Source organism: Diuraphis noxia, unplaced genomic scaffold (assembly GCF_037042655.1).
Source record: "Diuraphis noxia isolate RWA-SAM2 unplaced genomic scaffold, SU_Dnox_SAM2 contig0004, whole genome shotgun sequence".
Taxonomy (NCBI): domain Eukaryota; kingdom Metazoa; phylum Arthropoda; class Insecta; order Hemiptera; family Aphididae; genus Diuraphis; species Diuraphis noxia.
Window position 1 is genome coordinate 14279633 of NW_028301714.1, and position 13435 is coordinate 14293067.

At 27.4% G+C, this 13435-nt stretch overlaps 1 protein-coding gene across 5 annotated transcripts; it reads right to left on the bottom strand.

Annotated features, from left to right (window-relative positions):
• Positions 1 to 626: 626 nt before the first annotated feature.
• Positions 627 to 13010, bottom strand: LOC107173648 (RNA polymerase I-specific transcription initiation factor Tif-IA-like). 5 transcript variants are annotated; one of them, XM_089226485.1, is made up of 11 exons: positions 12992 to 13010; positions 7302 to 7541; positions 4824 to 4913; positions 4636 to 4765; positions 4463 to 4571; positions 4241 to 4393; positions 3948 to 4175; positions 3617 to 3868; positions 2929 to 3113; positions 1989 to 2217; positions 627 to 887 (listed from the first exon to the last, which is right to left on the bottom strand). In XM_089226485.1, exons 1-11 carry the CDS (start codon positions 12992 to 12994, stop codon positions 692 to 694), a joined length of 1815 nt encoding a protein of 604 aa, XP_089082611.1. In that variant the 5' UTR covers positions 12995 to 13010; the 3' UTR covers positions 627 to 691. The 5 variants fall into 5 exon arrangements, with proteins under 5 accessions (XP_089082611.1, XP_015379749.1, XP_015379750.1 ...); XM_015524263.2 differs by lacking the exon at positions 12992 to 13010 and adding an exon at positions 8202 to 8542; XM_015524264.2 differs by lacking the exon at positions 12992 to 13010 and adding an exon at positions 5270 to 5437 and having other exon boundaries at positions 7302 to 7480.
• Between the last annotated feature and the right edge of the window lie 425 nt (positions 13011 to 13435).

The following is a 13435-nucleotide window of genomic DNA, read 5'->3' on the forward strand; positions in this document are numbered from 1 at the left end:
ATGTATGAAATAACATTTTATGCTATTTAAATTATAATTTATTGCCGGCTGGCTAGGTCTCCCGCTCAACATCCCGTGTAAGGAAACTAGTATTGATAGCAGGGGGATGCACATAATCGGCGTGTTCTTTTGCTGAACAGAGTATAGATATATTTTAGTTTATGTCAGTTTTAATTTAATTAATAACTCAATATAATCATCTTTAGAACATAATTCATTTGGTTTCCTTAAACTGTCCAACATTTAAAAGCTTTTACATCTATTGATAAGTCGCTTGCTTCATGTAATAACAATCATACTATTCATTTGTTTTATTAATCTTATTCCAAAATTGATGATAGCTTTTTACTTAATAAAATTGTTAAACTAATTTGGTTTTATACCATCATGTCTTTGTATGTATATATAATAAGAAAATTGTTACTAAACTTCAATGTTTAAGCCTTTTATTATAATATGTATTAATTATCTATCTTGATAATATGACACGTATTGATTCTATTCATATATAATCCATATTTGTTATATTAGTAATTTATGGCTTTGGACATTTATTAAATAGTAATTATTATTATTGCTATAATTTCTAGAAAGAAGATAATGAAATTTTAAATGAAATTAAATGCTTTTAAAATATAAATAGTTTATTAGATAGTAGACAGTAAAAATAACAATCACAAAACAATGCAGTTTATTGATGTTGATTCACTAATTGTCCAAGCCAATCAGTTTTTGCTGGTGAACTTGTAGATAACATACTTGGGCTGATATCCATGGTATCATTAAGCAATGCCGATTCTTTATCTTCCTCATCATCAATACTAGCATGTTTATTTATATCATCATCAAAATGTCTATACAAATCTGGCATAATAAAATCTTTTGACCTAAAAATAATGAACATAGTTGTTAATTATTATGACATATTTTTACTTATTCTATAATGATTTTGGAAAAAAGCAAGAATAAATAATTTATTTTGCTTATAAATAATATTTTTAAATCACTTTAACCCAAAATTTTAACTGTAAAACAAGTATATAATATAATATATTAAAAAATTAAAATGTTTATTTGAAAATCAAAAACAATATCATTATAATAATTATGTCAAAATATATTTATATTTTATATATACTATTCAGCTTACGAATGGCTAGTTAAGAGGACGCTACACCCGCATATGTTGTCTACGTCTTACAAGTGCGTAACATTGCAAAAACTGTTTCGCGCGGGAAAGAACCAAGAAAGCTACAGTTATATCTAAGAAACAAAATTTTCACCATATAAAGGGAGAATTTTGTCTGTGTAATATTGTTTTTATTTTTTCGATATCAGAACTACAAAAAAGTTATTCATGCTTAAAAAACACAAAATTAATGTATTAAAAAACAATAAGAATTTTTTTGTTTAAGTGATATCAAAAAAATAAAAATGATATTGCACAGACAAAATTCTCCTTTTTATGTGGTGAAAATTTTATTTCTTAGTTATAACTGTAGCTTTCTTGGTTTTTTCCTGCGCGAAACAGTTTTTGTAATGTTACGCACTTGTAAGACAGAGACAACACATGCGGGTGTAGCGTCCTCTTAAGCATCAACCGAAAAATCTTGATGTCTCTTTAAAACTGAAGTTGACAATACTTATACACAAAATATTTTCGACATATCATGGGCGGTAATTCTTAAACTGAATAAACTATAAAGCAACAAAGTTTTTAATTTATTTTATGTACATTTTAATTTTTTTACCATTTTTCCACTTAAAAATAAAGATCATTCATTGACTTTAAACCAAGCACATTAATTATGTCAAATATTTGATTATTGGATAGCAACATTTTAATTAAACATCACAGCCTACCATGCATTTAGTTTTTCAGTAATTATTGATTAAGAAATAATAACATATCTTATATAATGATATACAAATAGATAAGTCTCAATGATAAAATAATTCTATTATCTAATAAAAAGTACAACACTAACCTAGGAAGAACATAACAATCAAACGGAAAGAAGGAATACAGCCATTCATCTTTGATTGATTGGTCAGTGATCCTGATGTGTCCATCCATTACTGCATAACAATAAGTTAACTGATAAGTTTTAGTGATATGTGCAAAACGATTGACTACTGTTGAACAACATAAACGTAATGGGCTTAATCTACTTGTGACTATTTTAGAGAGATTTAAATTTTCCATAAATTTCAAATCTGTAAAAATAAAATTCAAATATATAATATATCCAATAACAATCAAACATATAAAAGGTGGATCCATTTAAGTGGGTACACTAATTATCACGAAAGTATTAACTTCTTTTTGAAACTTTTAGGTTTATATTTTTCTAAAACCATTTTTTTCATGAATTTAAATGTTAACATTTATATTTTTTGTTGATTGGTTTAAGATACAGCTCCTCAGAGTATTGGTGGTTTTTATATTTTTTCCAAAAATTGTAAAGACTAGAGCTAGTGACAAATTTTATATCGTTGAATCCAAGGTAACAAAATAAATAACAATCAATTAAAGATTAATATTGTACTTTGAAAACTAATCATTAGTAAACTTATTGACTAATTGGATCTTTTTTGTTACCTTGGATTTAGCGATATCAAATTTATCATTAGCTTCCAGTCTTTAAAATTATTGGAAAAATAGTAAAAACAATTAATACTTTGAGGAGCTGTATCTTACAAACCAATCAATGAAAAATATAAATGTTAACATGTAGATTCATGAAAAACCCATTCTATTAATTCATGATATTTTAATTATATGTTACCATTAAAAAATCAAAAGATGATAGTAGTTCACCAATAAAAATTTGGATGATAAAAGTCAATATTCTTCAAGATAATTAGTGTATTAACATGGATCACTCTGTATTAAAGAAATATCTATAAAACTGTGTAATTATTTACTTCGTTTGCTATCCATCAGATCATGATGTCTAAAAGAAATAATGTAGAACAATGATTGGCACATAGAATAAAATACTGCATGCCATCTTAACAAATCTTCATTCACTACTTTAACTGATTTATCTACTCTATTTATATAGTTATTACACCATGTAGACATTTCATAAAGAGTATTCTTCAGAACACTAAAATAAATAATAATAATTATACATGTATTATATTATAATAATGTTAAGGGATTCACATAAGGACAGTTTTTAAGGAGTTCAAATTGTATGCATAGTAAGTGATATGTGTGTAAAAAAAATAACAGAGTATGAACAAGTCATTATTTCTGCATGTGCATGCGAATGGTTAACAATTTATGCTCAGTTGTATATACTTTTTATCCGTCTGACAGGTCGATCTAATAATGCGACCACACTTCAGAAAACTGATCTGAACTCGTAATCTCTACTAGAAATCAATCTGTCCACATTTAAAGGTTTCAGAGTTAAAAATATTCAAACCAAATTTATAGTTGAAGGGTAAAGGGGGAAAATTGGGAAAAGTAGTTTCAAGTACGCATAACAAATTTAAATAACTTTAACAAAGTACTATCATATAACATGGTCATTCAGTATGATGGATAAAAAATTGGTATGTCTTGACCAAAATAACAGTCTGCCACTAATGCAATTTAAATTACCTATTTAATATGAATGGTGCTCTGCAAAGAAAACTTGCTAAATAACCGGCTGCAGCCTGTCGTAAAGTTGATGATGCTGACAAGTCACAACATTTTTTCCACAGCCAATTGCTAAAATTCTCTGCTAGTGTTGTTTTAAAACTAAGAAAATAGTATATTACATATTGAATATGACTACTGTTATATGTTGGAAGAATTTCACTTTCAAATACTGATAACAAGTCATGGTATAATAATTTGGTATCATTCCACCTGATAAAAAAATATATATATACATGTTAAGTTAATTATGAGGTAGATTTAAATATTGATATAATATGATCATACTTACAATAAACCACCATCAGGATCATGACAAGTAGATTTCATATACATATATAGCCTTTTTAAGCAAACGTCAAGCGTATGCGAAAAACTTTCTGCTTCAAATTTTTCAGGATCTATTTGCATACACTCCCCATCAACATCCATAGGGAATATGTCTTCAATTCCAACATTAACATTGGACTCGAGCCTATCTAATTCTTCTCTGGGTATATGAACATCAATTTCTACTAGCCTAAACAGGATTATATTTTGTAAATCTTTATAAAATAGAAACTAAAAATGTATGTTATAACTTACTTGCTAACAATAAGACTAAGAATTTGTTTTCTTAAAGATTTTTGATATTCAGTTATAAATAACAAATTGTGTATATAATGAAGATGGGATTCAACACCATTTTTTTTGTAAGGAAACTTTTTTTTAAGAGCTGTCATTAATAAATCCTTAGCTCTAAAAAATATGTTTTACATTAAAAATGAATGCATATATATATTTATATATGTATTTTATAATTCTTACAATGGAATAACTTTTAAAAGAGCTTCAAGTGTCTTGTGTACATTTTGAAATCCTCTTTCTTCTTCTTCACTAGGCATTCCATTGACACGGTCAAAAACAGTATTGTCCACTGTGATAACAGTTGAAGAAAAAATAATATTTGGTAACAATTTAACTCAACATCTTATATTTACCATGAGTGAAACATGTTACAAGTTGTTCAATCGCAAATTTTGTATGATAGTTGTGCGCAGTACAAACATCAAGTAGAAAGCCACGGTATTCATTTACTACTTCATCACTCCTGTTCATCCATTTTAAAATCTGACAAAAACGCAATATTAATAATTTTATTTAAAATATAATAATTAAATGTTCTTACCAAAATAACTTTAACAAAAAGTGTAAGATTTTCATTTAAAATATTCACACAATTTCTTGCATCTTTCAACAGAGCAACAAGTTCAGTATCCTGTAAAACATTTTAATAAATACTATATTGAATGAAAATTATAAATTCCCAACCACAGTTTTAAAAAGATTTGGGTTATTATATCATATTTAAATTATTTTTTATTAGCATTTCTTTTTTTCTATCCTTTATAGTGTAATGACTGATTAGCAATAGTACTTAGTTTTGATTTACAAACAGATAAAAATTTACAATGTTTTTTCACTTGCACTATGAGAGGTTAAGCTCTTTTAATTAAAGTCATTATTTTCATTTGGATTATACAACCCAAGTATGTTTATTTTTTCCTTCAATTCTTGTAGAGCTTAGAGTTCTCTCAATTATTGTGCATACCAGTTTTACCTTTTAATTCTCACCTGTTAATGCACCAAAAGGCTCTCTTAAGTAATCGTTAATGTTGTATAATCTTGACCTGTGTTGTTTTCTTTACCCCCATTATACTTGACCAAGTTCATATGCATCAGGCGGCTACTATTCATTTGGGACAAATTCTTGGGCATGGGTGTAATCTGTAATAGATTCATCTTTGATGAATCAGATAAAAATATTACAAGTTAGGTTGTAAATCAGTTTTTGATTACAAAAACTTCCGAATATGATCATGAATGTGGTTTTATTTATGAGAATTTAGTTGATTCATATTAAATAATATTATATTTGTCTAATTATCTTATATTTTGCTTGTTTTATCAAATAATTAAATTACAATACATAAACTATATAGACTGCAGATTGATTAACATCAGATGAAATCTAAGCAATTTATTAATTTTAAAGATATTATAGATTTTTTGAATTGTTAATTAGGTTCTTTCCTGATGAAAACATTACAACTATTTTAACTGAAATTCAAAAATGAAAGTATCTTTTTGTATCAAAAGCTCGTAGTTGGAAAGTCAAAATTGACTAAATATGGAAGTTAGGTACACGGGAATAAAACATTAAAATACATGGATGTAGTTTGTTAGTTGATTAAATAAATTAAAAGTACATGTCAAAAGTTTAGACAAACAGTAATTTTTACAGTTTTATATACTTCTAAAAATATTAAAAATACTAGCTTCCTTAAAATTCAAAATTATTTTTTTTTTTAATAACATAATAGTATAATATTATACAGAAGACAGAACAGATGTAAGCCCTGGCAACTACAGAGTTAAAAATTTAAAACCTATTTAATAATTTTGTATAACAATACGTTACAATCTTAATTAATAAAATAATAATAAAAAACTGAAAGTAGTAGTGTATACAGGACTCTTGATTGAGAAACTTAGTCTTTAAATAAGTATGAAAAAAATGCAGATTTGAACTGTTAAAAATTTAATTCATACAGTGGCGACTCGCGGGTTTTTATTTAAGTAATCTACATCCAAAAAAAATATAACCAATACAATATTTATAGACATATAATAAATATATATTATAAATTGTATTAAATAATTGTTTACAAATTTTAGTTGTTTACCAATTATCTTTTATTTTGTTTAACACAAATGTTATTTTGAATATCTGATAATGATCGAGTAACATTATCAGCTAATCGGAATATAATAAAGATTAATTATAATGCCGATGCAGACACGCAATGATGCAGTGACGTCAAAAATAATTCACTAAAAACAAGTTATTAAGTTATGTGCACATCAATTTCATTATAACATGGGTTGCGTATTTCGACTTGTTTTAATTTTTAATCTGTACAAATGTGCATAGCGATTGTGTGCACTGTGCACTACTGCACCACTATAATACACTTCAATACCGTTCCATCGCGGACAATCGCCAGGCTGTTTGGTTTTTGAAAAACCCAATCCAAATATTATATTATTTTCATAATATTCTGAATTAATATTTTGAAAAATAATCTTAATAGGTAATAACACTACAAATAATTAGTTGTATTATTGATTTATGTTTTCTATTTTACTTGAGTTTGGGTAGGTAGTGCATATATATACGAGCCGTCACTGTTCATACACCTATGTAGTTTTTATGGACAATTAAATTAAATAGGTAGCTAAAATGAAAAGCTCTAGATGAACAAAAAGGGTACTATCTAGTTAATTGAATGTATATGTATACATTAGAAGTAGGTATTATCATGTTACCTAATTTTGGCATTTTGTATCTCTTTAAGTATAATATGAATGTTCTTAATGTAGATAATTTATTTATATTTTTAAGATATAAATTATCTTTAAAAGAAAGACTTACCTAACTAGTTCAAAAACATTAAAAATATAGTAGATATTTTCAAACTTAAAGGGCAATCGTTGAAATTTCAAGTTTTATGATCTTTTTATTTATTTATAGTTTATTTATTAGAATCATTAAAATTTTAAATTACCAAACCTTTATTTATTAATATAATGAAAAAATACTAACCTTAATTTCAATACCAGCATCTCTTATATCACATATAAGGTTATTGTATTTAAGCTTTTCTTTGTCATTATTTTGATCAAAACTAATAAGCAATGCTTTCAAGTTATCAACAAGATTGAATTGTATTTTTTGTTTTGGTACATTATTTAACTGTGCGTTACGTTTTTTTAATATTGTAGGGGTACTTGTGCTTGGTGGTCGTGAACTAGTCTTAGTAGTACGATACGATGACATAATTACCTGCAAAATAAAGTTGTGAAAGAACTTTAAAAAAATACAAATTATATTTGAAATTTGAATTCAAGATGTATGATTTTCTTTTCCCAGAATAAATAAATTTACTAAACATAATTATATAAGATATTATATTGAATAAAAATAGCATTTATTCAGTTCCCAACACCCATAATTTAATAAGACACAAGAAAACGAAGGCAAAGTTTAAAAATGACATCAAGCTGACAATATGTTGTTCAAAACGATTGCTGCAATACGTCTCAATTTCTTTTACTTGTGCATACATTTACATTTTACACAAATACCACAAATGTTTTTTTAAATAAATAGTTGCGCATTGTCAATCTCTTATTTTTCTAATTCATACTTATACAATATTGTAACATGAGTAATGAATGTGTCATTAAAACTACAAAACTCGATTAATCTTATTTTACTATATTTCTAAGCCTTAAGTCTCGAAAGCGACGATTTCGGTGAAATATTGACACCAAGATTTACCAAATTTATTCCATACCAAAATTCGTAGGCTTAAGGCCGTGTTATGACAACACTATGTAAATTTACACCGGTCACCGGTAATCGTAGTCAATAAATCACATGGCAAATGCCAGTGCGCCACTAAATTTTCACTATGCAATAATATTAACGTGTTCATCATACCCGTTTGTTCGTCAAGCTAACTCGTTTCCGTCGGAAACTATCATCCACAGAGTAACATCCGGTGATCGACGACCGTAATCCGGAACTTGTAAGAACTGATTAATAACGCGATTTTCCGAATTCTCGGCTTTCGCACTGCTGGCAATCGGCACTTGGCAGTAACCACAAAACAGAGCAAATAATACAGGAGGAGCGGTGAACAGGAGAGACGTAATAGACCGTCTGGCAGAATGAAGAAATTTATAGTCGTGGCGTCGTACAACGTGCAATACTCAATTCCGTTACTGATATCATACGAGTATACGACGTAGATTCACACGCACGCATAACCAATAAAAATAATTACCATTTATCACCGCGTTCACCTGCGGAACTCACCGACACGACCGCAGCTGTTACTATTGTTAATTGTTCCGTGGTATAGTAGGTAGGTAGGACGTTGTAGAAGTGGCAGCCGCTCACAGGCTGGCCACATATAGGGGATGAAATTTTCACAGTCATACTTATGGTTGGTGCATCTGATTGAAACGATTTGGTCGTAAAGCCCGCGTGACTAATGCGTTTTGAAATAATTTAAGATCGAAACGAAAAAAACTATTAATATTTTATTGACTTGTTTATTTTAAAACAATTTTTGCTCAATCTAGTGATACATCTAAATCTGGATTTATACTTATATACTTGGTATAACTTATATTATGTCTAATTGTGATATATCATAATGTAAATAGTAATAAATCTTGCAGAATTAAAAATACAACTTCTACAAGTGGCAGCGGGAGACGGGCCTACGGGATACTACCACGATTTAAGATAGTACCATCTTAAATCGTGGATACTACTAACAGATGAACGTTAGCTGTTACGTATTAGTGGCAAAATCCGATATTTCACGCGAGAGGAGAGGTTTAATCAAGAAATTTCATTTTTCTACATAATATACCTATTGACCTATTCATACTAATTATTTAGATATTCGATTTTAATTTTACTATTATAATTTCAACCAAAAAAAAAAAAATAAACCATCTGCCTGATTAAATTGCTACCCTTTTTCACTGTAATTCTATGTTAGTATAATATGCCACTAATGATAATATTGTTATATCTTTATAATGCCATATTTGTATTTGTCTTGGGCGTTGGGCGAGTGTCTTTAATTTAGTTGTTTTATAATTTTATACGGAGGTACTACAACCATGATAGTGTAGTCTTATGTATCATAAATCTGACCACATTAAATGTTGGTAATTTTTTAGATTTAGATGTAGTTATAGAGGGTTATTAATGACTAGATAGTTAAATCTTTTTACGTACCTAACTAAACATTATTGTTTAATTTAGTAAATAATAAGATACATAACGCACAAAATTAAGAAAGTAAAATTTTTGTTGACATTAAAAACACATCATTTGTTTCCAAAATTAAATATATAACATGAATAAACTTCAAAATGTGAAAATGTGAATACAATACTCATTAGCAAAAACCATTGATAATACAATTACTTAATAAATATAGTACTATAATTCGACATCCCCAATGAAGAAGGACATAATTCATTTTTTATAATTTTTCAGGAGAGCAGTTTTAAGTTTTCTAAATCAAATTCTTATTCTGGATTTGATCTTTTTAACATTTAAGCTTTTTTAATATTTGTATTTTTTATTGTTGTATGGTAAATCACAATTGTATTTTTTTTAAATATCTTTCTGTAACTAACTTTAAGTCATAATTAGAATATTTTATTTGACTTATGTCCTTTTTCAATGGAAAAAAATTAATTCCTAAGGAAAGAATATTCCCACATAGAATAAATATATCTATTTCTATTTTGTCCACCACAGTCATCATAGTAGAAGGTGAATTCTTCTTCACCTCTGTCCTTTAAAAGTTCAATACATTTTAACAAGCATGTTCCTATTTCATTTGATCCTCTATTACCTTCAGTTTCTGTGTTTCTTACCAATGTCATAAATTGTACAGTTGTAGGTAGCATATTTTTATTTGTAGTAAAAACTACTTTCTTCACTCTGCGGAGAAGTCAATACCTTTTGTAGGTCAAAGACAGTAACACAATATTTTGGATCATTTCGTGCCCTTTCTTAATCAGTTTTTTTGTAGCCTTGAAATTGTTTTGTTAGACAAATATTTATCATATGAAACTTGTAGCTTACTTTTTTCTTCTAAGCTGGCCAATTTATATGCGTCACATTCATCGCAGGTATTTTTTTGGCTTAAAAAAAGATAAATTGAATTCATTGTTGAATATGTCAGTGTACTGCCTTAGTGTTACATTTATGATGTTATCATAATTGTCTGGTGTTGATGTAAAAGGTTTCTCTTTAATCCACTCTAAATATAGTCTATGCATTTTAGAAATTGAAAGGCCATTTTCAAGATACTTCCTGGTAGATTGAAGATTCAGATCTAATATAGTGGGAATCAACAACAGGAAAACTTTCAATATGTTGTTTTATGTAACCTTTAACATTGTCTTTAATAGCTAGTGGGCGGTTAGTATGTTTGCCTCTTTGGTCTGTAAGTAAAATTGGTGAATTATTATTTTTTTTGAAAATATTGCATATCCCTTTTCTGAAATAGCAAATGTTTTCAAAAACATTTTTTGACACACTTGAATTTCTTCAGTATTTATAGGTATAAAATATTTTCTTGATACATTTCTACGTGACTGAGATGGGCTAACTGTTATTTGTTTTTTTTGTACTATCCTCACATACCTAGCTAAGAACTCACGTTGTTTGTCATGATCACCCATTTCCCAGTACAATTTGAAAATATTTTTGCGATCAGTATTGTTAATTTTCTCAAAACATTTCATTCTACATTTTTGAGAACATGGTGGTCCTATTTTCTCAGCATCTATATCTTGTCCCTTTCTGTTAAGATGTTCCTCTCTTCTATTTAATTGGCTCTTACTAAGAGCAATTACATAATTGTTTTATGGTTTAAATAGGAAAATGGCATTACTTAAAAAAAAACGCAAGCAAACTGCTATAAAATGAGAGAAAAATGTGAGAAAACGTGTAAAACATACTACAGATTGGGTTGATGTTAAATCTAAGAGCCAAACAATTATGCAATTACTATGATTAAAATTATAATATTTATATACCTATTGTATAACTTACTGTGAGTGGTAAAATATTTGCAAGATTATCATCAGATGGTAACATAATAGAGTCATTAATTACATTTTCTAAAGGATTATACTCAGGATCATTATCACTATCATAGCATTCTTAGGATCATTTTCATTGTTAGAATTATACTATTTTTTTTTTATGGACAAAACATACAGTGTTATTTTGTGTTACTCTATTAAATAAATTTTTATATAATTACTAAGGTAAAAACATGAAGTTTTTAAATTGTTGTTAACATACCAATTATTTAAAAACCATATCGGAATTATTATTGTTTTACATAATAGGTAATATCTAAGTAAATTAATTTAAATGTATAGGTATTACTATCATTCTTTATTGCAGGAAAGGAATTTAATAAAAAAAAAGTGGTGTTAACTAGCAAATTACAAACATATTTTTAACCTTTAGGCACTGAGCTTATAGAAATATAGAAAATTATTTTTATACTAATTGATTTTTTTTTTTTTGATTTTATTAGTAAATACACAATCTATACGCAATCGGCACAATAAGAGTATGAGCTAATGACAATGACAATATAATGAAATCTTGAATGAAGAAGCCACCTACCGATGACACTTACGTCTTTAATTATTTTGTTTTAACCTTAATATTATTATTATTATTATTATTATTTTTTTTTTTTTGTGTTAGGGATTAAGTAGGTCTCTGCAACATTTACGCTTAAGGCGACGAGGAGGGTTACTAGGAATGGTTAATGAAGCTAGATTTTTTATAAGTTCGTTTGGATGAGAGTTAAGGCGTAGGTGGAATCGTTTATGATAATTTTTTGCCTCTTTCTGAATTGTTTTCATGTGTAAGTCTTTATGCAGGGAGTGATTTGAAAAATATGGTGGAGAGTTGGTAATTTTCCTTAGTATTTTATTTTGGAACCGTTGAACATTATTTAGATTGGAAATTTTTACGTTACCCCATAGCTGTAAGCCGTACGTCCAAATTGGCTTTAGGAAAGATTTGTAAAGGAGTATTTTAATATTTAGTTTTGAGTGTTGGTTGTTAACTATTAGGGTTTTGAGCATTTGTAAGCAGGAATTTAATTGTGATGTTTTGGCTTTGATGTGGTGAGCCCAGGTTAAACAGCGATCAAGAGTTAGCCCGAGATATTTAACGTTTGGGGATGAGGGGATCTGAGTACCAAAAAGCGATACCCCTGGATTTATCAATTTAAAGTGATTTACAAAAAATGATTTAAAATTAGCTAAATTCAAATAAAAACTATAGTTACTATTACCACACTAGGTACTAAAGTTTATCATAGAATATGGCATAAAAATATTAAATTTGTTTGGAAATATAAAAATAACTATTGATAATTAGTATCATCATACTTTTTCAGTAGAATTATTGGTTACAATTATTTCATCTTCATTAATTATATTAAAATTAATTTTATCTTCACTAATTGTATTAAACTGTATTTCATCTTCACTACTTATAAGTCCATATTCATAAGTATCTAATATACTATCATCATCATCTGATGGAAATATGGTAAAGTCATAGGCATTCAAATCCTATTTAAAATATCAAAATAACTATACAAATTATGATAATTTAAATTAAATTCTAAAATAATTTATTATTTAAAAACTACTTACCATTATGAGTATGACTATCCGTACAAAAATATTTTGAAGTATTCTGTTTACAATATTACAATAGATTTAAACCGACTTTATAACATAAATTATTATGATCATTACACAACGTTTTTCTTCATTGATAAATAATAGGGAAAATTAAATGAAAACAAATTGAAATCAAAATAATCAAATTTATATTATGTTGTCTACTTATGCCTATTTTATCCTCGGCATGATAATAACATTATCATTATCAGTATATTATTATAGTATTGTAAAATATCCAATACGATCATTATTATCTAAGTTGTTGATATTTTGTTCTAATTTTAAAAATAGAAACTGAGTTACGTCTCTTTTCGCGGGGAATAATATTATTATATTAAAAGGACGTTACAAAGATACGTTTATTTTCGGTGGGAAAGACAATATTGGGAGTTTATAATAGTTCGATGTTTA